The sequence below is a fragment of the Dermochelys coriacea genome, chromosome 6 (genome assembly GCF_009764565.3).
Source record: "Dermochelys coriacea isolate rDerCor1 chromosome 6, rDerCor1.pri.v4, whole genome shotgun sequence".
NCBI lineage: Eukaryota > Metazoa > Chordata > Testudines > Dermochelyidae > Dermochelys > Dermochelys coriacea.
In genome coordinates this window covers 120,405,221-120,428,143 of record NC_050073.1, presented here as the reverse complement: position 1 = coordinate 120,428,143, position 22,923 = coordinate 120,405,221, and the positions used below count along the sequence as shown (strand labels likewise).

The following is a 22,923-nucleotide window of genomic DNA, read 5'->3' as shown; positions in this document are numbered from 1 at the left end:
ACCAGGGTCCACCTTCGATCCTGGGAAGGTCTGGGTCTAATATACCCTGATAGCCTCTCTGTTGCTATTAGGGTAACCAGATGTCCCAATTTTATAGGGACAGTCCTGATTTTTGGGTCTTTTTCTTATATGGGCTCCTATTACCCCCCACCCCGTCCTGATTTTTCACCCTAGTTGCTATGCACATTCAGGCCTCTAAGCTCTGGCTGTCCCAGCACTGGCCTTCCAGTAGAACCGGTTCTCTGCTGGGAGAAGGAAACCTGATGTGGAGCCAGTACCAGCCTCTAGCCTACTTTGTTGCAGTTCTCGAGACCACCCCTGCTTTTGCACTAGAATTGATGCCAGGAGAGCAGAAGCCAACCTGGGAGAGGCAGCAGGGGTGGTGAAGGGCAGTGTTCTGGGACTTAACATGTGGCCTAAAGGTCAAAATTTCAGTCTTGTTGTGGGACTTGTCCCAACCCAGCTGAAAAGGGGAAGCTGCAAATCCAAGGTCAGTTGGTGCTTCTGCTACATTTAGGCACATAGAGCCTTTGTTCTGTTACTGACACACTAAAAGAGTGCTAGGGCTGCTTTTTGGCTCTGTATCCTCTGTCTCCTCAGAAAAAGTAGATCCTACTGCTAGCTGGTGTGGCAGACGCTATTTTGGTTTTGTCAGGCTATTTGAATTAAAATGATGAAAGTTAAGACAAACCGAGGCTCAGATTTCTGGAGTGCGAGGAAGGGAAAAGGCAGAACACTCAGCAGGGGAGAGACTATTTTGTGGCTTTCAGCCATTGCCTCAGAGACGTGGGGAAGTAGGACTCAAAAGGAAGCATGGCCTGTGTCATGAGGGGGTAGGAGGCCGGAGATATGGTCTCTAGCGGCACAGCAAGGCAGGTACTAAGCCTGAACATGTTGCAGGGGTAGTCCCAATAAAGGAGGTGATGGGAAAAGAAAACAAAGCCTAAGCCAGACGGAAACAGTGGCTACAACTTCTCTCCCCTTCCTAAAAAGTTTTGCTAAAGCTGGAGCACACTCCACCCCTCTGTCCCTTGTTTATATTTTTGCTGCTGCTCTGTGTACAGGCTGGATTGCGTAATCTCATACAGTTACAAGTCACGCTAATACATTCCAAAGGATAATACTGTAATGTTTTAAACTCAATAGACTTTTATGGGGTACAATAGCAGACTGTGCAGTGTATATTATACACCAGATGTTGTTAAAACTCATTGGAGTCACAAAGTGTTCCAAAATGCACCAAATCCTACAAGCATCTGAACAAAATCCAAGGCCACATGTACATAGAGTACGTTTCAAGGACTACAGATCATGATGACGTAAATAATGAAGGGTGGTGGTGTAACGTGGACTTTATTCTGAATAGAGATAAGTAGTTAAACACAACCCCTTCTGTTACCTCTAGAAGAGTAAGGGCTAGTCTACCCTACACAGGCTCTCCCACTACAGCTATACTGATATATCCCCTTAGTATAGACACAGTATATACTGACAGAGTTTTCCTGGTCATTTAGCAATACTTTTCCCTGAAGGACATTTAAAAAAATATATTATATATATGGAGCTATACCCATCTTGGAGCTGGAAGGGACCTCATCGAGCCCAGTCCCCTGCCTTCACAGCAGGACCAAGTACTGTCCCTTATTTTTGCCCCAGATTCCTAAATGGCTCCCTCATGGATTGAAGTCACAACGCTGGATTTAGCGGGCCAATGCTCAAACCACTGAGCTATCCCTCCCCCAAGGACATCAACACCACCGACAGAACGACTCTGTTGTGGCATCCCAATAATTTAAAGACCATCCTACATTTGTCAGCATGGCTGTGTCTACACTGGAGATTTTGCCAGCATAGTTACAGCAGCGAGGGGGTGTGGTTTTTTCACTCCTCTGACCAAACAGGGCTGTATCGACAGCGTTGTAGCGTAGACCTGACCAAAGACTGTGCTTTAGAGACTTGACAGTTTCAAAGCAAGCATGTGATCACAGGAAAATGTATCTGTGTGTAAAATGCTTTGGTACTCAAGTTCTTTCTAGAGCTGATGCATCTGATGAAGTGAGCTGTAGCTCACGAAAGCTTATGCTCAAATAAATTTGTTAGTCTCTAAGGTGCTACAAGTACTCCTTTTCTTTTTTGCACTAGGAGAGAGAACAAATTGACTCTGCATTCCAGACTAGAGTGATTTAAGGCTTCTTAATTAGCATATTTAAAAAAATATATTGAACTCAAGGACCCAGTGCTGCTCCCAGAACCACTGCTGTAGATCTGAGGCAATATTATTGGGGGGAGGGAGGGAATTCAATGAGTAACTCTGGATTTATTCTGTGCAACACTGATTGATTCAGAATAGTTTGCCTGCTGTAATAGAAAAGGCACTTCTAGAGTGCCTTACACTAGAGTAGTGAGGTTAGCGTTTTGAGAATATTGTACAGACACTGGCTTTATCCATGCATTTTGGGGGATTGCTGGCAATAGAAGTGTGACAATTAGGGAAGGGCAGCGTTTGATTATCACATTCACCCTGTTGCAGAGCTACAGGCCTGATGATAAAATACTTTTAGTTTCCTTTTGGCACAGGATGAAAAGGGGCATTAACAAGCAATAATTTGCTGACTCAAGCTCAAAGCTCACCTTTTAGTTTAGCCTATAGTAGAGATTTTACATTCACACCGAGAGAGACAGTGTGCTATATGAATTTGGACTCTGGCTCTTTGAAAGTCTGCATGGCATTTTGTGGGTCTTGCCCTTGGTTTTAGAAGCAAGTGGATGATTTTGATTTGTGCACCATATTGTCCCAATTAAGAGTTACAAAACACTCATTACATTTTCCTAATAATTTAATACATTAAATCAAGTCCCATTAACTGCCTGCTTCACAGGCCGAGGTTTCAGAAAATATGTTTAACTCATTTTGGTCTCCTGGGAAGTACTTTGCTCAGTTGCCCTCATGAAAGAGGAACAACAACTGAACAGTTCACATCAATGTATTTACAGGGCTACACGGACATGGAATTTTGTTCCATCAGAAAAGACGTGTCTGGTAGGCAGAGTTCAGCAGTCACTTCAGTTCCCAGGCTTTGATCCACTGAGTTGGAAAAGATTACAAGTTTGAAATATTGGAAGAGCTTGTCTAGTCCTGATTAATTCCACAATAAGAGCATCATGGAAGTGGATTAAAATAATTTGGAATAAGGCACTCTTATTGTACACATGTGTAGTTAATCAGGAATAGTTCACTTTTAATTTCACAACCTATTTTATTCTGGATTAATTTCCCCATGTGTAGTTTTCCTAAGGGAACTTTTTACTCAAATATTGTGTGTGTGTGTGTAATTTAGTCATCTAGCCCAGTTAAGACCTGGAAAATCCAGGAAAGCAAACTCAAAATAATATAAAATGGTTAAAACTCTGTTTGGAGTCATTAGCTCTTTGAAAATTCAAACAGTAATTTATATAAAAAGTGACTATTATATCATTATAACTGAAGCACTCTCATTTTGAGGCACAGAGGGGAAGGTGCACAAACCCCTGCAGAGATAAGACTGCCCCCCCCGGAATTGTTGAAATTAATTCCCTGCATGTTGAGACTAGCAAGATAACAATATGCCTTTGTAACAGACTAAAGCCACAAAGGAGAGAGAAGGTGAATACCAAGAAAATACAACAGTCACCAGATTGTCACATAAAAAGGTAGGACATGCATGTTCAAAGACTGAAACCGACATATCAGAAGATTTGCAATTAATGGTACAGTACGAATCCTGACATGTCAGTGGAGATCATTCAAGAGCTTCCTATGAGGCAGTATACGTGGCACGTAGATTACCTTGCAAAGATCTGTAGCCTTTCAATATTTCCTATGCTGTGTTGTACATAACCTGCCAAACAAAGTTCTAGTATTGATAAAGAACATCTTTTCACTTCCCCCTATCTGCTGTTTTTCTCAATGGCAATAAATTGTAGTCTAGATTGAGCAAGTATATTTAAAAACTATTGGTAGCTGGGTTATCCTGTGACACAAGAGACAGCATAGATATCCATAGGGCCTACCTCACGGTTACATTTTTGACTTACCGTCAAAATTCTTTCACTGCACATATTAGAACGCATGACTTAGTTAAAAACGAGCTGCACAAAGAGTTAAGAACAGACAGTGGCACGGACAGTGCGACCTGCAGAGAGCATTCAGCGAGTGGCACTGCTTCAGCTTCGGATGAGGGTTAAGAACTCTTCCCGAGTCTTTGCATCCTCCCGGAATACACCCAACATTGTGCTAGTGACCGTTTTACTGTTCATCTTCTGCACCCCGCGCATTACCATGCACATGTGTCTAGAATAAAGAAAAGGGGAAGAGTGTAAATCAGGCAGGCTTGAGTATTGCTATGAGAAGCAGGGGACAATCATTTCCCAGTGCTAGGTTTAAATTGCAAGCATTTCAGATAATCCACTTAAAGCAGAGTCTGGGAAAAGGCCCAAGGCTGGAATTTTCAAAGGAGCCAGGATTCCCGCTCCTGATCCCTGTCAGTGGCATTGGCGTTCCTAATTCTTAGGAGCCTTCTGAAAACCTCACCTAAACTGCTGTGTATTCATGCTAGGCCAATTACACCAAAATATTTGTTTCTAGATTGGAGCCAAGGTCTGATACTGGAAGTCTTAAGCATGTAATGATGACAGAAAATTAGTCATCACAATGGATCCATGTTTAAGGATCTATTTTGAATTGCTGGCTAAGCGATCAGCTGCCACCATGAGGTAAGGTAACAAGACCCCCCCTCCCCCCCAGTGCAAAGGCTCCAATCCACTAACATGGCATGCTGACTGGCCAAGATACAATGCTGGTTGAGGTACTCCCTCATTATAGCACATTGGCCAAACTGTTATGTGGCTCCATTGTACGCGTGGGGCATGATATGCTAGCTGTAGGAGTGAGAGGGGCAAAGCACGAGGAATACATTTTGGCAGACTGCCGTGTATCCTCTTTGCCGGGGCAATACCCAGCACTATTATGTTACTACAGAGAACAGCAGTGTATATGGTCACTTACGTCGCTTCAACAACCACTCCAACTCCAGTAGGCTGCAAGGCTTCTGTGATGGCTACTGCAATTTGTTTTGTAAGGCGCTCCTGAACTGTAGAGACAACAGGGAGTTCAGAGGCAGATGCAAAAACAATAGTCGCGTATGGCTGTATCTCATGGAGAGGAAAAGCGACATTCAATAGCATATTCCTGTTTCCAAGAAGAACTGCCCTCAAACTCTATACTTCCTGGATATGTAGCTTGGGGAATATTAGTGCAGGCTTCTCTCACATAGTTGGGTATGGGAAGCCTTATTTTTTTTTTTACTTTCATACGTGCATGCAAGAGACTGTATGTAGCGCCATGACTTATACAAAATCTGCACACTCCATTAAGTTTGGTTTTCTTGCACAGTGGTTTTCACATGTTCATTTCTTTGACATAGGGCAAGATATCTGTGGTTTTCCTTTTGTGTATTAAGGAATTTTTTAAGCGTGCAAGTTAAAGCTTTGCAGAATAGTGATGTGCCACAATCTCTTGCAGTCTAGAGTTCTTATGTCCTATATTCACCCCAGCTCTGGTGCTGCCATGCTGGTCCCTGCTGCCTATAAAACCATCTTGAGAACTTTGCCACCAAGAATAGGTCAAGTCTAGTCACAGAACAGTGAGTCAGGAGAGCTCAGGCTGAACCCAACCCGACCTGCATCCAGAGCAGAGAGCAGTTCTCCTCCTCCTGTAGTGGTTTTAGGACCAAAACACAGTAGGGCAATTGGGATAAAAAGACCTTCATGAGACAAGAAGGGGAACAGGAAAGATAGAAACATCTAATGGGAATTACGAAGGCTGAAAATACAGCCCTTGTGAGCAGCCTCAGTTTCTTTAGTAGCTGTGTGGTTCTTAGAAATGCCTGGGAATGTGGCTCATCTCTGAGGATGGCTATTGTCCTTTGCCCATATTTCATCCTGGCTTGGGTATTTCTTTTAGGATTCAACATAGAGTATCTTCAGTAACACAACAGCTCTTGAATTCCACCTCCTGGAGCCATCCCTCTGGACAGCAGGACAGTCCCCAAACTGCCAGTGACCTCACTTGGTCCCGGCAGCTCTACTTTAACTAGCACCTTTCCCTTGAGTCGGTCTCATAGCCGGAGTCAGTTTTCATGGGGAGACTCTGCTTTTCAGGATAACGGCAAGTTAGAAAACACAGGACAGGACTTGAAATGCCTGGATCATGACTCCCATTGAAAATCTGCCCAGATACAGCCCTGCAGTAGTGATCTGCCAATGGGACATACCCTGGCCTGCTTCCTTCCCCCCCCAAGATGATTGCGTATGTGGTAGTGTTCTCTATAAGAATAAAAGAGTCTATTTACCCTGTAGTCTTCTACTGTATATCTCCACAATCCTAGAAAGAAACAAAATCTTGGTTATTGTGTAAGCCATGTGCCTAATAGGGAGATCTCTCTTTAAGAGACCCATTGGGCGGAGGTAGCAGTGAGTTGTGTCTGGGTCATTGTTGCTAGGCAGATTAAGCACTCCACACCTAGAAGCTTCTGAAATTGGGTGTGGCAGTTTTGGATCTGCTCCATTAGGTTCCCTGTTGCCGGGGTCAGACTCCCTGTGGGCAAGTGGTCCGCGTAGCTGCTTTGCAAAAGGCCACGTGCCCTGTGCGAGTTGGGAGAAGCTGAGCCCAGGAGCAGGAAGCAGGCTGTTGTCCCGAACTCTGAAACGTTTTGCAGCGGGTTAGTATATTGTGAACCCTCTGACAGGGAAGCCTGGCAATGCTATTGATAGCCAGGGGAAATTGGAAGGGAAAAATCACTTCTATTTTAAGTGTATGCTTTGAATGTTTTGATTTTAGCCAAACTGTTCTAGTTAAATTGTCTCAACTCATCTGAGTCACCAACTTTTCTTTAAATGTAGTCATGGGGAAAGAGTCATTTCTATTTTGCTAGTCTCGGTTTTGTACTTTCTTGTAACAGGGTTTTCTTTAAATCTGTACACTTAACTGAGCGGTTGGTTAATGAGTTAGTGGACTGGCTAGCAGCGATTTCAGCAGAGGAAGAGTCTGTGTGGATTCCAACTAGGGTGACCAGATGTCCCGATTTTATAGGGACAGTCCCGATTTTTGGGTCTTTTTCTTATATAGGCTCCTATTACCCCCTCCACTTCTTGTCCCGATTTTTCACATTTGCTGTCTGGTCACCCTAATTCCAACTGAAGAGTGCTATGAGCAAGTGGAAGGAAGATGTTGTTTTAGACTCAAGACTGTATAGATTTGGTGATCAAAGACTAACTGAGACTTAGAGTTCCCAAAAGCTTAGGTTGTGTTCACCTCAGTTTCTTCTCCCTGTATTTGTGGGGCCCGAACTGTTCAAATTTTAATTTATTTTCTTTTATGTTTATGTATAACTATGAAGATAATGTCTGTTGGTTATAAAATAGCCATGTCATGGTGTAAAAATTAGATTATTTGTTTCTTTATCATAAGATTTTATAAAGTTATTCAATTAAATTAATTTCTTTAGTTCCTTTTGGGACTTGAATGTGATGTGGTTGACCGTGTGAAATCCTTGCTGAAAATCCTTAGAGACTGAACTCTGGGTCTCCACTACTTTCTATGGAAGTTGGAGGTGCTTTTTTTTTTTTTTTTTTTAAGGCACTGGAGACAGGAAATGAAGTGAACTCTAGCCCATCCAAAGGTTACAATTGCACCTCTTACGTGAGGATTTAACAATGATCACACAGTGAACGTTTAAGTGTGTAAAATGCCATGCTAATGATCTGTCCCAGTGTCTGCTGGGAAAGAAAATCCTCATGGTAGCTTAGCATCTGGCCTGCATTTCTTAAATGACAGGGTTGTTTACAGCAGCTGCTCACTCTCCCAGCCTGCAATAGGATACAGCAGCAGATGCATCATCCATCCTGGTGTAACAAACTGTTGTCTCTCCCAGCTCCCCGTGGCTTTTCGTTTGGCTGTTGCTTGTGAAGGGCATGGTCTGTGACCCATTAGTTCTGTAGCATCCTTTACAATAGCTTTATTTTGGGATTTTGCAATGGAGTCCAGCATCAAACGAAGGCTCCCCAAGGCTGTTCCTGGAAGCTACAACACACTGTACCTTCAAGGCTATAGACTGGGCCCATCTGAACTTCAAGGCAACAGGTGTTTGATATTGGGATTGGTTTCGGTACTTTTAACCGAAGGGATATGCTCCAAGGGCCATGCTGATCACCACCACTATTTAAAAAAATAAATACAGGGATCTTAATACAGCTTTTCAATTGGACTGCAGATTTAACCCACTTCTGGTACAGTGTTATCATGCAGGCAGTGGGGTTGTGCATCAATTTAGTACTGTAATCTATACATTTAGAGACAAAACTTCAACTCGGTGAAGGAGTAGTTATGTATGCAAATCCTGAATGCTTAATAAGATAGCCCATTGGCTGTGTCAAGAAGCTTCTGTACAAGGCTTTTATATTGGTCTTGTCAGTCTAGACAGAAACCAGACACACATTGCCCTGCCTAGGCCATTAATTAGACACTTGTGAAAAAGCAAGAGAGCTTCATTTTCAGAGGAAGGGTTTTCACAAAATAAGCCCCTTTACTGAAGGGCAAGGGGTATGTTACAAGTCAGTTTACAGAAAATAGCACCAACACTGATAGGAAATATTGATAAACAAATGTAAAAAAAAATTGACGACGAATATTCTTAGTCTTAGACTAGAAGAGGATCTGAAAGTACATTTATATTTGTAATAGGATTATTTGCAAGCCATGTTTTTAAAATCCAGAGAAAGGTGTTTGTTTACTGAACACAGGTCATCCTTGACTATACAAACTCATTAGACTAATCCTATTAGTATAGATTAGACCCACAGCACCAGCAGTCTCACAAATCTTCATTTGAGCCCTAGGTTGCATTAAATAGGGCAAGGAAGGGATATACTTTTTGGTCATGCAGTCTGTTTTTTAATCAGTTTTTGAAAACAAATTAGGACTCTGAATAATATTTTGCAATCTAAGAGCCTGATCTTTTGCCATTGAAAATGATGGGGATTTCACACTGACTTCCTAAGGACAGGATCAGAGCCTGAAGTCATACAACAGGTCAATATTACAAACCCCACAGTTTTCATAGTAGCAGCCGTGTTAGTCTGTATTCGCAAAAAGAAAAGGAGTACTTGTGGCACCTTAGAGACTAACAAATTTATTAGAGCATAAGCTTTCGTGTGTTTCTATACCGATTGCTAAATGAGATGGGAAGAAAATTATACATTTTTAGCACTGTATTGCCATCTCTATTAAGAATCATTCAAGACAAGTGATTCTTAAAATTGAGAGTTCCTTTGTACCTCTGCAATTCAGAGACAATTGCAGACAAATGTAAACTCAATCCAATTGATTTCTATTTCAATTGTGATCCTGAGCACAGTTTGAAAATGTCAAGAATTAAAACCCTTCGATAAATAAGGTCCATAAAATGTTAGCGAATACTTTTAGTAAGAACAGTCACCTTCAGAAACCATACTCAAAAACAAAAACAAAAGTTATTCTTGAAGTTCCAGCCACAAGAGTGCTGATCATCAGAAGAGATGAATCATGAAATGTCACTCATCAGAAAGGTTTCTAGTACTAAATGGCAATGAAAGAAAAAAAATTGTATGCCACAAGCTTTTGTCCAGGTAAATAGAAAGATACAGAGTGGAGATGCTGAAAATAGCTCAACAAATTCTCATCCTGCGTTTCTACAATGCATGCTACATATAGACACGCAGAGTTTTGTGCCAATGAAATACAACACAACTTCCAGTGTCTTTTGAACAGTCTGCCTGAGCCTATTACTTAGGGCAAAGTTCAGCTTTTCTAGCTGCCAGACCATGCAAGATAGAACATGTGGACTGATGAGCTCCCTGCAATCTGAGGTTATTTTAACAAAGATTGCTTGTTCATGGTATAAGTGTCTCTCCAGCTCTGAATCAGATTCATTCTTACGCAAACAAAGTGCAAAATGGGATCAGCTGCATTTAAAGTGCTTTAGTGGCATATTTGACCCACTCCCCCCCCGCTAAGAAAACCCAGCATGCCTGCTGATTTACAAGTTTAACTCTCATTAGTGCTATTGGGAGCTACAGAGGATTTACACATGTATCAGAAGGAGAATAAATGAACTCCTACATAGTCTTTCCAAACAGCCAACTTCTTCAGAGTTTTTTTTCAGAAGAGAACCTTCCATTCTTGTCTCCACTAAATGGCATATTTGCTACATCATCACTCCATAAATGCCACTTTTGCTACAACTGATTCAGCACAGCACAGCACTTGACATAAGGCCACATGCTGGGGGAAAGCTTTTTATGCGACAACAAATAGGTTTCTGAAATGCATCATAATTACTTTGGTCCCTAATCTGAAATTCATCCATAAAATCCATCTCTAGGCTTGTTCACTGCAGGTTATAGTGAAACAAAAATGTCAGATTTAATTGAAGAGTCAACTGATGTAGATATGAAAGTCTTAGATTCAAATCATGAACATATTCCAGAAAGAATTAGTTTTAAATCAAGTTTGTTTACCATTCACAAGTTCTAGAGTTTGACCTTATAATGCAGTGTCCAAGCAAAGAGATGATCAACTTTAGTGGGCTTATTTGCCTGCCTTCCAAAGACCAGTGCTCCCTAAAATAATCACTTGCCATCACTTTTGCACAGTAGAACCTCAAGAGTTATGAGCACATTGGGAATGGAGGCTGTTTGTAACTCTGAAATGTTCGTAACTCTGAACAAAACATTATGGTTGTTCTTTCAAAAGTTTACAAACAGCCAATGAACACTGTTGTAATACAGCTTGGAAACTTTACTATGCAGAAGAAAAATGCTGCTTTCCTCCTTTTTTCTTTAAAGTAGTTTATGGTTAACACAGTACTATACTTGCCCGTTTTTGGTTGGGGGTTTTTGTTTGTTTTTTTTTGTTTTTGGTCTCTGCTGCTGCCTGATTGTGTACTTAACAGTTCAAAGTGAGGTGTGTGGTTCACTGGTCCGTTCGTAACTCTGAGGTTCTTTGTATATCCTATACACCAGTGTTTTTGAGTAGTCTTCAGCAAAATTATGAATCTGTCCCCAATCTGCGCACTCCCAAGGTGTGGTTTAAAGTAATAAGAAGCTGCAATTTAGCTTTTGTTTTCCAGTAGTCTTAGCGAGAAGGATTGCTGTAAACCCAAATCCAGAACATGAGATACTGCTACCTTCTGCTGTACTTTAGAAGGGGACCAGATTACAGATCAGCACACTTAACACAGCCTGGAATCCTTTTTACAAATTAGCATCGCTTTCATTAAATTAGCACTTACCTAGCAAGCTTGCTGAGACCAAGGACTTGTTTGTTAGGAAGATAACCTATATGTACCTAGAGAAAGGGGAATAAACCATTAACTGGATCAAAATACTCTTCAACACAGCTTTAACACTCACGCATACTTTCTGAAATATGCATTTGCCTCATGTCAAACTTTTAGACCCACTCCCGTTTCAGATCCAGAATCTTTAGCATAGGGGGAGGATATGCGACCATGCAAGTCGGAAAGATTAAAGAGCAAGCAGAGTGAGAGTGCCTGGTGAGTTCAGTATCTTTTTTTAAGTAGTTTGGAAGAAATCACAACTTATACAGCAAGTCTCAGGATGGCTTACAAACTAACATGCAGAATTTAAGTCAGGTGCAACAGAGAGATTGTTTTAGCATTACTCAGCACAGAAAAGTTAAGCTAAAATAAATGCAGCCTTCTTTCAATGGATTAAAAAAAAAAAATCTTTTGAAGACAGACTATCCTTTTTCCTTTAGCTGGAAAGCTCATATGGGAAGACGCGCTTAGTGTGCAAACTGAAATGCACTTGAAAAAAAAGAATTAAGGGACAACTCTTGGGACACCGATACTGCAGAAGGCCAATGAAATTAAAGCCATCCTATATCCAGTTCAAATATGCATTTATTGTCTGAGCATTCATGTTTAATAGACAATATTGAAACAGTAGAGTTCTCATTATTAAAGACTATCCTAAAAGCAGGGACAAATTTTTCAGATTTGTGCTGAGAAAACGTGTGTTCGGAGTTGTGAAAGAAGCTACTGTATTAAAGTGGATTTATAGTTAGAACAGATTACAGATGACTGATTGGTGTGCCATTGTATCAAAGGATGCGTTTGCCAAGATAGAGCAGTCGGAAAGGGTCAGTGTAAGGTTATTTCATGTAATTTTGCCTGGAAGTCTGGTCTTTCAGAATCCTATTTTGCTGTATCTGTGGCTATAGGTATCATAATACCACCTAATTACCTGGCTAATTTGATCAGTCCTATCACTTTTCTGTTGGGTAATCAACCAACTGACACCTGAAAGACATGAAACATTTCAGATCAAAATGAGAGACATGGTTTTGCAGTAGTTACTTGAAAACAAGCAATGACTTTGTTGCCTGGAGAGAACAGCTTAACTGTGAATTTTTAGACAGAGCTACAAATACATAATTTGTTGAAGAGCATTTGCAGCATGTTTGATGTACCCAACAGGAGAATGGCTAGTCTAACAATCCTTAGAAGCACACCAAGTCATTTAGCTGAACTTCTGTGACAATCAAGGTCCAGACACCCCAAGGGGAGAGAACATAGCAAAAGGACCGGTTCGGTGTTTGGGATTTCTCCAACCCACACAGGCTAAACTTCTAGATGTAAAAATAATTTACAGAATGCCCGAGAATAATGAGAAAGAAGCACATACATCCTACACAGTAACCAAAGTATAGGCAAATAGAAAGCCAGAACAGAAAGGAGACTCTTACTTTCCAGAATTAAACACCAGCAATACAGCAGAGTGGTGGGGGGAGGAGACAAGAATGAGATGGCACCCTCTAGGAGACATACATAACTGGGCTTTTCTGCAGGTATTTTATTTTATAAGAAATATATTTGGGAACACAAATGGCATGGATAGAATTTTACAGGCTATGGGAACACCTGCATCTCAAGTGTGCTTCATGGGGAGACAGCAGTGCAGATGCTCCATCCTCTGGTACTTCTGGAGCTGACATGGGCATCAAACGTAGCAGAACAGAGACCAAGATCTTTAGACAGAGGGCCTCAGTTTTGAAGTGTCCAACTTGAGACATTTTAAAAGAGGCCTGATTTTCAAAGGGTGGGTGCTCAGCACTGTCTGGAATTGAGGCCTCATTAGGCTGTCACAGTTTGGGCATCTAAAATCACTAGTCACTCTTGGAAATCTAGACCCGACTATTCATTTAAAAGAGCACACTAATCCAAGGTTTGCACAGTCTGCAGCGGTTACTGTGACGAAAATGCACCAGCTGGCTTTTCAAATTGTTACTGTAATCTGTTACGGATCAAAGCCGATGTATGAGGTGCATTGGTTTAATATCAGGATGTCTGCCCTGAAGGCTTGCTGCTGCTTCATGAAGAGCTTCGATACAAAATGTCAGAAACTATTAGACTGATAAAGGTTGAGCACTATATGCTAGGGTCTTAAATCATATAAAAACTTGCATAAAGATGGTCTTCAGCATTTGTATTTTGAAGATTGCTATGATTCTAGATAGTAGGTGGCTGCATATAGTTACAGCTTAAAAAAAAAAAAAAGACAGTTGCTAGAAACACACATCAATGAGTTTAAATTCTAGTTTACACTACAGTATCTGTTTTGTGAGGTAGTTACCTTTCCAACGAATGGAACCAGGTGATGTTCACACAATGAGAACATGTCTATGTCCTTCACAATTACCATCTCATCATGATCTTCATCAAATATGGCATCATTTAAGACATCTGGAATTAAATGTTTGCAGGAGATTATATATAAATTACTCACAACATGCAAAATATGGGGAATTCTGGTTTTTCTGACCCCTTTCACCAGGCACACCTTAGCCAAACAAGCTCATGGCAATTCTTAAGACTATGGAAAGTAGGCCCTGAATTGCATCCATTAAGCATAGACTAAGGATCCAGTTTGATTGGTACAAGGTCACTCGTCCTATGACTGCAACAGTGCAATGTCAGACTTCACAGACACAATCTGTCTTTAATAAGAATCATTAACTATAAACAAATTCGTTCAGAGGACAAAACACATCCACTGGTTGGTGGGAATGAGAAAAGAAACCTAGAACGTAAAGAATAGGGTACGTGTACATGGCAATTGGAGGTGTGACTGTAGCACGTGTAGACGTCACAAGCTAGCTTTGATCTAGTGAACTCCAATAACAGCATGGAAGCTGTGGCAATGCAGGCTGTACAAGCCCACCCTGGACCCTAGGTAGGTATCCAAGCCTGCGCTGCCATGGCTTCACTGCTATTGTTATTTGAGCTAGATCAAAGCTAGCTTGGGTATGTCTACATATGTTACAGTCATACCTCCGATGGGCATGTAGACATATTGCGTGTCTATTACAATCAATACTGAAGAAGGCATAGTTCTAAGGATCCTCTCATGTTGTATAGGCTGCTGCATGCACCACTTTGTGAGGTCAAACTGGTCTAGGATTCAGAGGAGAGGCAAAGAGTCTTCATATGCTTGAAAAGTATCACCAAAAAGGGCAAGGTGAGGAGAAAGGCAATTAAACACACCAAGGCATCTTCTAGGTAAGTTTTCACAGTCTGACAAGATACTTCCTCCTTCCCAAGTTTCATCATGTGCCCTGCAACAGAGTTAGGCCTCTATAAAGGCAGCAGCTGGTTAGAATGTTGCGAGCTCATTCGCAGTGCCTTAGCAAGATCAGTACTGGGTTTATAGTTTTATAAGAAACTGACAGTCTTGCCTATCTGGCTTCTTATGCTCTCCCAGAAGATTTATTGCATGGGGCAGAGCCAACAGGCTTACAGATGGGTACCCCAACTTAGCTGTGCATCCCATCCCCAAAGATAAGGGGTGTTCCCCATTTAAAAAAAAAAAAAAAAAAAGTAAATCCAAGCAGGTGGCGGGAGGACAAATACTTGGCTCTTCTAGTTTGAAATGGGCACCGTTTGAATGCTATGCCTGGTGACTTTGCTGTTTGCAGTGGAGAGTGGTGCCCTGAGTCTCAGTCTACTTCTGGTTTAAATAATCTCATACCAACTCCCCAAGTTGTTCCCAGGAGCGTGCCCTGCTACATAGGGTCATGCAGGGCACTGCTGTTTCTATGAGTGTTCTGAAAAGCCAGATTGTTTGGAGACGTTAAAGGGATGCTAAGAAAAGGCCCCGAGGTAAGAGTCAGACAGCGCCTTTCAATCAGGACTAAAGCAGAGGTCAGTGAAGTGAACTCCAGAGGCAGTAATTTGTTCTGCTTGTGCCAGGGAGAACTTTGCCATAGACTCCAGCAGCAACCTCCAGATTCTAAATAAGAGGGCTAAGCTGACAATTAAATGGCATATATGGCCAGTTTAATGGCAATAACTCATCCAACTGCTAACACGCACACCATGTGTGGGCCTCCATGCAGGTTAACACTAAGCATTTAGTAGGGCCCCATGTAACTTCTAGACCATACCATAAAAAGAGCAAGTCTAATAGAAGAACAAAAGGTGTCCAGTGACTGTTGTACTTCATTAAAAGCTTTGCTTTCGTCTTCAAGGGACTCAGTGGTTAATGGACAAATTCAACAATTGTGCCTGCTGCATTTGCTTCTATGCCTTCTTTGGACACTCATATCCCCAACAGCTGCCATCTGTTGAGAACAACATATCGCCATCACAGATTGTTTTAATTTCCTGCATGCTATCAGCGGTACACAGGTAACCCTGGAAACCAGCATTTGCGACATTCTGCTGTTTCTCTGTGTTCATTACCAAGAATGGCTAGTGACCTGGAAAGCAGTGAGCTGGAACTTTAGAAAGTCTCATATCCAGGGGCAGGGTATAAACGGGGGGCACAGAATAAGCTGGGGACCATTTTTACAGTGGCACTTCTGCTTCTCTACAATCTTTCTAAGCCATGTCCCCTTCCCATTGGTACTCCGGCAGCAGAGAGGGAGGAGGGATGGTAGGGAGTGTGGGGGGCACACTTCCTAAGAATAGGGGTTTCCCCACTAGAGGTGACAGCAGCAGGAGCAGGTGATGGAAAGACAACAAGCTAAGAGGGGAAAGTGCTCAGATCCTAGCAGCAGGAGCAGTTGGGGTGACACTGCTCAGGTGTGTAATCCTGTGCTCAGAGAAGTGTCCATGCAGCATATGCAAGGAAATGTAATTTAGGACACTACTCTGTGAAGTACCAGCAAGCCCACTCTACCTGCCAGCTGGAGAAGTTTGCTCTCTGGCACATTCCCGACAACAGCCTACTCAACAAACACCCAGTGACCCTAATCCCAGCAGTGCTCTCTCTAGAGGTCAACCGAAAGGGTTTGGTCCCATTGCAGATACCACAACATGGATATCTGGCTAGTCTAGGGGAACAGAGTGAGTGATAGGACAGAAGATAGGATACAGTGTCCACGAGGAGTAAGGGAAGATCTCCACACCTATGGAGATGGGGAGGGGGGGAGAAGGCGTGTGGAAGAGGAGGGGCCCCATCAACCTATTTACTTTCCCCATTTCTTTCTGCATCAAGTTCATATTCCTTGTCCACCCCTTCAAGGCGCTACACAGCTCCACTCCAGCCCTTGGCGGCTCTCCTTCTAAATGCCCTAGGCTCTGTTTATACTTCGATGAGTCCTGTGCTCAAGCCAACTAGGGGATTGAGCAGCATGGCTCCTATTCATGTCAATGGCCCTCAAATGGCTCTACCTACCAAAGCCTTCGTGCCTTCCTCGCTTTGCTCCCTGTTTCTGACAGCCTCCCTCCACTAACAAGTCAAGCATCTACCCTCCCCTCCTGTATACCCATCCCCGACCTTAAAGAGGCTTCTTCCCAGGAGCCTTGCACAGCACCTCCACCCAGTGCAGCCTCCTGCTGCACCAAAGCAGAACACAGAATGAATCCACCCCCCACCTCTGTCTGTCATTTGTTGCACATGTCTAATTTACACTAAGCACCTCATGGGAGAGCTGGTGTGTTTTTGCTGACAGGTAAAGCGCCATGCACTCTTATTCCCGCCCTTGCCTGGGATATACCAAGCATCAGAGGGCTAAAGAGAAAGGTGCTGGAGTACTGCATGCTCCAAGTGGACAATATCCAGTGTCAAAGCAGGTTAACGGGTAGCAAGGAGGGAAGGGGAGGAGACGATGGAATGGCAACAAGGTCTCTAGAGCATCATGTGTCCAGAGGTTCTATGAAGGACACAACTTTCAACAAACAGCAAAATTTACAGAGCTCATCACTGCACCGGACGTGGTATATAAAACCTAAACATGATAGGCGACTTGTGTCACTAGATCCAACGCTGCCTTCAGTAGAACTCACGCTTCCCTCATAAGAGTGTTGCTGAGAGTAACAGAGAGGGCTCAGCAAAAAGATCCCAGAGCAGGTCTGTGATTGCACCAAGCATTATGGACACCCCGCCTGATGGCTATTAGTGAAGAACCTGGCAGCCGCTGTTCACAATAGGTGGGCAGTGATGTTAGAGACAGGTTTACAAACAAAGCTGTTGCACAGTCAAGCGAAAGGCTTGGAATGGTTGAGAATTCAGTACGTTCTTGCTCTGAATGCATCTGGTGTAAGGCCAGACACACAACCCTATATGATAGGCTAGATAAAAAGTTCCCAGAGTCGGAAGAAATTGACATTTACAGAATGGACCTTTACAGGCTTCCATCGAAGCAGCTCAATGCATTTACCAGGGAGATTGTAAGGCTAAATTACACTGTAAAGGAGACTAGTGTTATCCTGATTTTACAGGTGGAAAAAGAGAGAAGGTTAAATGACCTGCCCATGGTCACACAGAGATGGTGTTGCAGAGACAGGAATGGAACACAGGTCTCTTGAACCCAGTCTAGTGTCTTGGCCATGAGACCTTCCTCCCTCAAAAGCTTTCAGGGACTAAAGGCTAGTGCCAGGCAGCCTATATGTATGCAGTGCCCTGAAGTATGCAGTTGGAAGCCAACAGTTCCAGGCCTCAAAGGGTACATCTACATTACCAGTAGATATTGTGGCTGGCCCGTACTAGCTGACTCAGGCTCTTGGGGCTCCGGCTAAGGGGCTGGTTAATTGTGGTGTAGAAATTCAGCTCTGGCTGCAGCCCAGGCTCTAGGACCCTGCACAGCAGGAGAGTTGCAGAGCTAGCGCAAAACACTTACACAGTCCCTTAGCCCGAGAACTGTGAGCCAGAGTCAGTTGGCACTGGCTAGCAGTGAGTTTTTAACTGCAGTGTAGACATACTGTAAGAGTTTACACTCCAAAGTAGACAATATCCAGACAAAAGCAGAGTTGGGGGTGCTCCATAAGACACTGCCCCTTTGCTTTTCACTCATGTGGATCTTGTCTTATTGCGGATCCTGCACCTAAAAAAAAAAAATTGTTGAATATTAGTAGCAAGACAGAGGCCCAGAACAACTCACCCAGGGCAATTTCTACTACTTTGATCACTGCAGATCACCCCTTTTCAGCCCATGTGAATTCCAAAAGGGATGTGTCAATTTAGCCTTTCCAGCAACCCCATCAGCATTGCCAGAGCAAGTGCCACAAGCAGAACAGACAGTGTGAATGAGATGTGGGGTAGTGCATATCCAAAAGGCAGGTTTACTTAACTGAAAGAATCTCTCTCCAAGGCAGCCCTACCCTGCCGAGATGAGTCCTTGCAACTCATACTTTGAAAATAACTTCTTCTTCTTCAATGAACAGTATAAAGTCTGGTTTTCCTCTGAAGGTTGACTTCTACTGAGAACAATCCAGATATGTAAAACTGACTTCTGGCAAGAAGCAGTGTTGTGTGCCTCACTCCAGCACCAAGCTGCAGTGACTCTACTCAGGTGAATTGCTGTTGCTCAAGGATGACTGAATTGGGTTACATAAAGTGACCCCGCTGCCAAAACCAGCCAAGCCTTTTGAGTAGTTACTTGATTTACAGTAGTACCGACTGGCAGCAGACATAGAATCATAGAATCATAGAATATCAGGGTTGGAAGGGACCCCAGAAGGTCATCTAGTCCAACCCCCTGCTCAAAGCAGGACCAAGTCCCAGTTAAATCATCCTAGCCAGGGCTTTGTCAAGCCTGACCTTAAAAACCTCTAAGGAAGGAGATTCTACCACCTCCCTAGGTAACGCATTCCAGTGTTTCACCACCCTCTTAGTGAAAAAGTTTTTCCTAATATCCAATCTAAACCTCCCCCATTGCAACTTGAGACCATTACTCCTCGTTCTGTCATCTGCTACCATTGAGAACAGTCTAGAGCCATCCTCTTTGAAACCCCCTTTCAGGTAGTTGAAAGCAGCTATCAAATCCCCCCTCATTCTTCTCTTCTGCAGACTAAACAATCCCAGCTCCCTCAGCCTCTCCTCGTAAGTCATGTGCTCTAGACCCCTAATCATTTTTGTTGCCCTTCGCTGTACTCTTTCCAATTTATCCACATCCTTCTTGTAGTGTGGGGCCCAAAACTGGACACAGTACTCCAGATGAGGCCTCACCAGTGTCGAATAGAGGGGAACGATCACGTCCCTCGATCTGCTCGCTATGCCCCTACTTATACATCCCAAAATGCCATTGGCCTTCTTGGCAACAAGGGCACACTGCTGACTCATATCCAGCTTCTCGTCCACTGTCACCCCTAGGTCCTTTTCCGCAGAACTGCTGCCGAGCCATTCGGTCCCTAGTCTGTAGCGGTGCATTGGATTCTTCCATCCTAAGTGCAGGACCCTGCACTTATCCTTATTGAACCTCATTAGATTTCTTTTGGCCCAATCTTCCAATTGTCTAGGTCCTTCTGTATCCTATCCCTCCCCTCCAGCGTATCTACCACTCCTCCCAGTTTAGTATCATCCGCAAATTTGCTGAGAGTGCAATCCACACCATCCTCCAGATCATTTATGAAGATATTGAACAAAACGGGCCCCAGGACCGACCCCTGGGGCACTCCACTTGACACCGGCTGCCAACTAGACATGGAGCCATTGATCACTACCCGTTGAGCCCGACAATCTAGCCAGCTTTCTACCCACCTTATAGTGCATTCATCCAGCCCATACTTCCTTAACTTGCTGACAAGAATGCTGTGGGAGACCGTGTCAAAAGCTTTGCTAAAGTCAAGAAACAATACATCCACTGCTTTCCCTTCATCCACAGAACCAGTAATCTCATCATAAAAGGCGATTAGATTAGTCAGGCATGACCTTCCCTTGGTGAATCCATGCTGACTGTTCCTGATCACTTTCCTCTCCTCTAAGTGCTTCAGGATTGATTCTTTGAGGACCTGCTCCATGATTTTTCCAGGGACTGAGGTGAGGCTGACCGGCCTGTAGTTCCCAGGATCCTCCTTCTTCCCTTTTTTAAAGATGGGCACTACATTAGCCTTTTTCCAGTCATCCGGGACTTCCCCCGTTCGCCACGAGTTTTCAAAGATAATGGCCAAGGGCTCTGCAATCACAGCCGCCAATTCCCTCAGCACTATCGGATGCAATTCGTCCGGCCCCATGGACTTGTGCACGTCCAGCTTTTCTAAATAGTCCCTAACCACCTCTATCTCTACAGAGGGCTGGCCATCTCTTCCCCATTTTGTGATGCCCAGCACAGCAGTCGGGAGCTGACCTTGTTAGTGAAAACAGAGGCAAAAAAAGCATTGAGTACATTAGCTTTTTCCACATCCTCTGTCACTAGCTTGCCTCCCTCATTCAGTAAGGGGCCCACACTTTCCTTGGCTTTCTTCTTGTTGCCAACATACCTGAAGAAACCCTTCTTGTTACTCTTGACATCTCTTGCTAGCTGCAGCTCCAGGTGCGATTTGGCCCTCCTGATATCTTTCCTACATGCCCGAGCAATATTTTTATCTTCCCTGGTCATATGTCCAACCTTCCACTTCTTGTAAGCTTCTTTTTTATGTTTAAGATCCGCTAAGATTTCACCATTAAGCCAAGCTGGTAGTCTGCCATATTTACTATTCTTTCGACTCATCGGGATGGTTTGTCCCTGTAACCTCAACAGGGATTCCTTGAAATACAGCCAGCTCTCCTGGACTCCCTTCCCTTTCATGTTAGTCCCCCAGGGGATCCTGGCCATCTGTTCCCTGAGGGAGACACTGTACAGACAGTTCCTGTCTCAACGTACCTACACTCTAAAGACACAGGACAGATGCACATGTAACCCACACATCTTCTGGGTGTGGTGTTCTGTCCCCTCTAGTGGCACTGAAATCACTTAGAGATTAATGAGTCTGCTCTACAGCCTTAGCTAAGAGCCATGTGGCTTTTAGCTTATGCAGTAAAGGCTCATGCATTTAGTGCCAGAAGTTCTATCCCAGGGGATGTGTTGGTTACACACAGAAAAGAGAAACAACTTTCTTGTTGGAGTCTCCCATGCCAGCTGATGTATGAGAGTCAGTGTGTTTGTAAGCTGGTGAGGGATCTACACATTTGTCTGGAAGCTGGCCAGACAGGGCAGCATGTTTTTGCCGCAGCTTGCTTTCTTCGCTCCTGCTTCTCTCTTTGGCTTCTTCTGTTCTACAATTCTTGATGGCTTTACTTGCAGACAAACAAGTCTACAGCCATCCTGAAATGTCAGCAACAGCAGCTTTCCATGTGTTCGGGTCAACTTGGCCAGCTTTTAGGGAGTTCCTTATAGTTTTCATTGGCCTCCCAGCGTACATGCTCCCATTTTCAACTGTCCATAACATATGGCTTTGGGGAGTCAGGTATCACCCATATGTCTGAGGTGACCAGCCCACCAAAGTTGTGCCTGTACGATTAGGGATTCATTCAACACAAGTCATGCAGCACCAGTCCAGGACTTCAATATTTGGTATTCTGACTCATCACTTGATGTTACAGATGAGATGCAGACAGTGCATGTGAAAATGTTCTAATTGCTTTACATGCCTGCTATAAAGTATCCATGTTTCACAGGCCTGGAGGAGAGTGCTTAACATGATAGCACAATATTGGTGTGAAATTGCTAGGGTCACACGGGTCAGTGACAGACCTGGACTGGGAGGTGGAAGACCGGTGTTCTGTTCCAAGTGCACTATTCACTGGACCACGCTGCCCAGATAAGCTTGTAGCTTTTGTGAACCACTAGACATCCTTGTTTCACCTAAAACTGGAAGCCCCAAATCCTAAATAATGTCTGCACTGGAAATGTCAGCGCCAGATCCTGATATTTCTGGACCAAGCAGAAACAGATAAATTTCAGGACTTGTCTTTTCCAGGCCTTAAGAGACTCACCCATTGTTCTGGGAAGACCATCATAGCTGTTTTAGTCAGTTGCATCTTTCTGTACTACTAGAAGAGCTACTGTAGTTTTATCCTGACTGTTCTAATGGGGGTGGGGGAAAGGAAAAGGGAGGAGAGGGGAAGATAGATTAGCTCTTTAATAATAATAATAAAAAAAAGTAGGGCTAGACAAATTAGCCCCAACTACTAAATTACATTTATTCTCCATGTTTACTAGCGAACAAAAGCCACACACACATTTAACGCAAGTACATGAGTTGCATTTGAAGCAATCAGCATACTAGAGCCCTCAATGACCCAGAACATGGGGTTAATTTCACACAAGCGCTACAGTTGTTGTACAACAGTTTCCTCTAGTGCACTGTGTCCAACAGGCACACAGATTACGGCTCCTTGTTCTCTGCATCATGCATTTTTTTTTTGTAATTGAAAGGAAAGCTCTTCTCTGCCTCAACTGGAGTTTGCCACTCCTGCATCACTTTAGCTACTTACCCCCCCCCATTAGTACAAACCCCCGTATTATGCATCTTTTCTAGTAGCAGATGAGAGGAGAGGTATTCCTCACAGTCTGTGAAGATCTAAAGAGCGCTACTTGTCCTCTACATTTTTGCACATTTGGGC

At 43.3% G+C, this 22,923-nt stretch overlaps 1 protein-coding gene across 2 annotated transcripts in view; it reads right to left on the bottom strand.

Moving 5' to 3' along the window:
• Positions 1-1,129: 1,129 nt before the first annotated feature.
• GCH1 (GTP cyclohydrolase 1) overlaps positions 1,130-22,923 on the bottom strand; it is a 34,115-nt gene continuing 12,321 nt past the window's right edge. Inside the window, exons 2-7 of one of the 2 annotated variants that reach the window (XR_006282391.1) lie at positions 13,732-13,841; positions 11,367-11,422; positions 6,390-6,421; positions 5,045-5,129; positions 2,140-4,330; positions 1,130-2,047 (exon numbers count right to left, since the gene is read on the bottom strand). Coding sequence is in view for 1 of the 2 variants with exons in the window: in XM_038405754.2 (XP_038261682.1) it covers positions 4,204-4,330; positions 5,045-5,129; positions 6,390-6,421; positions 11,367-11,422; positions 13,732-13,841 (410 nt within the window). In the remaining variant the exon portion in view is untranslated. Of the gene's footprint in view, positions 4,331-5,044; positions 5,130-6,389; positions 6,422-11,366; positions 11,423-13,731; positions 13,842-22,923 lie in introns of both variants that reach the window. The other variant, XM_038405754.2, reaches the window with a different exon arrangement.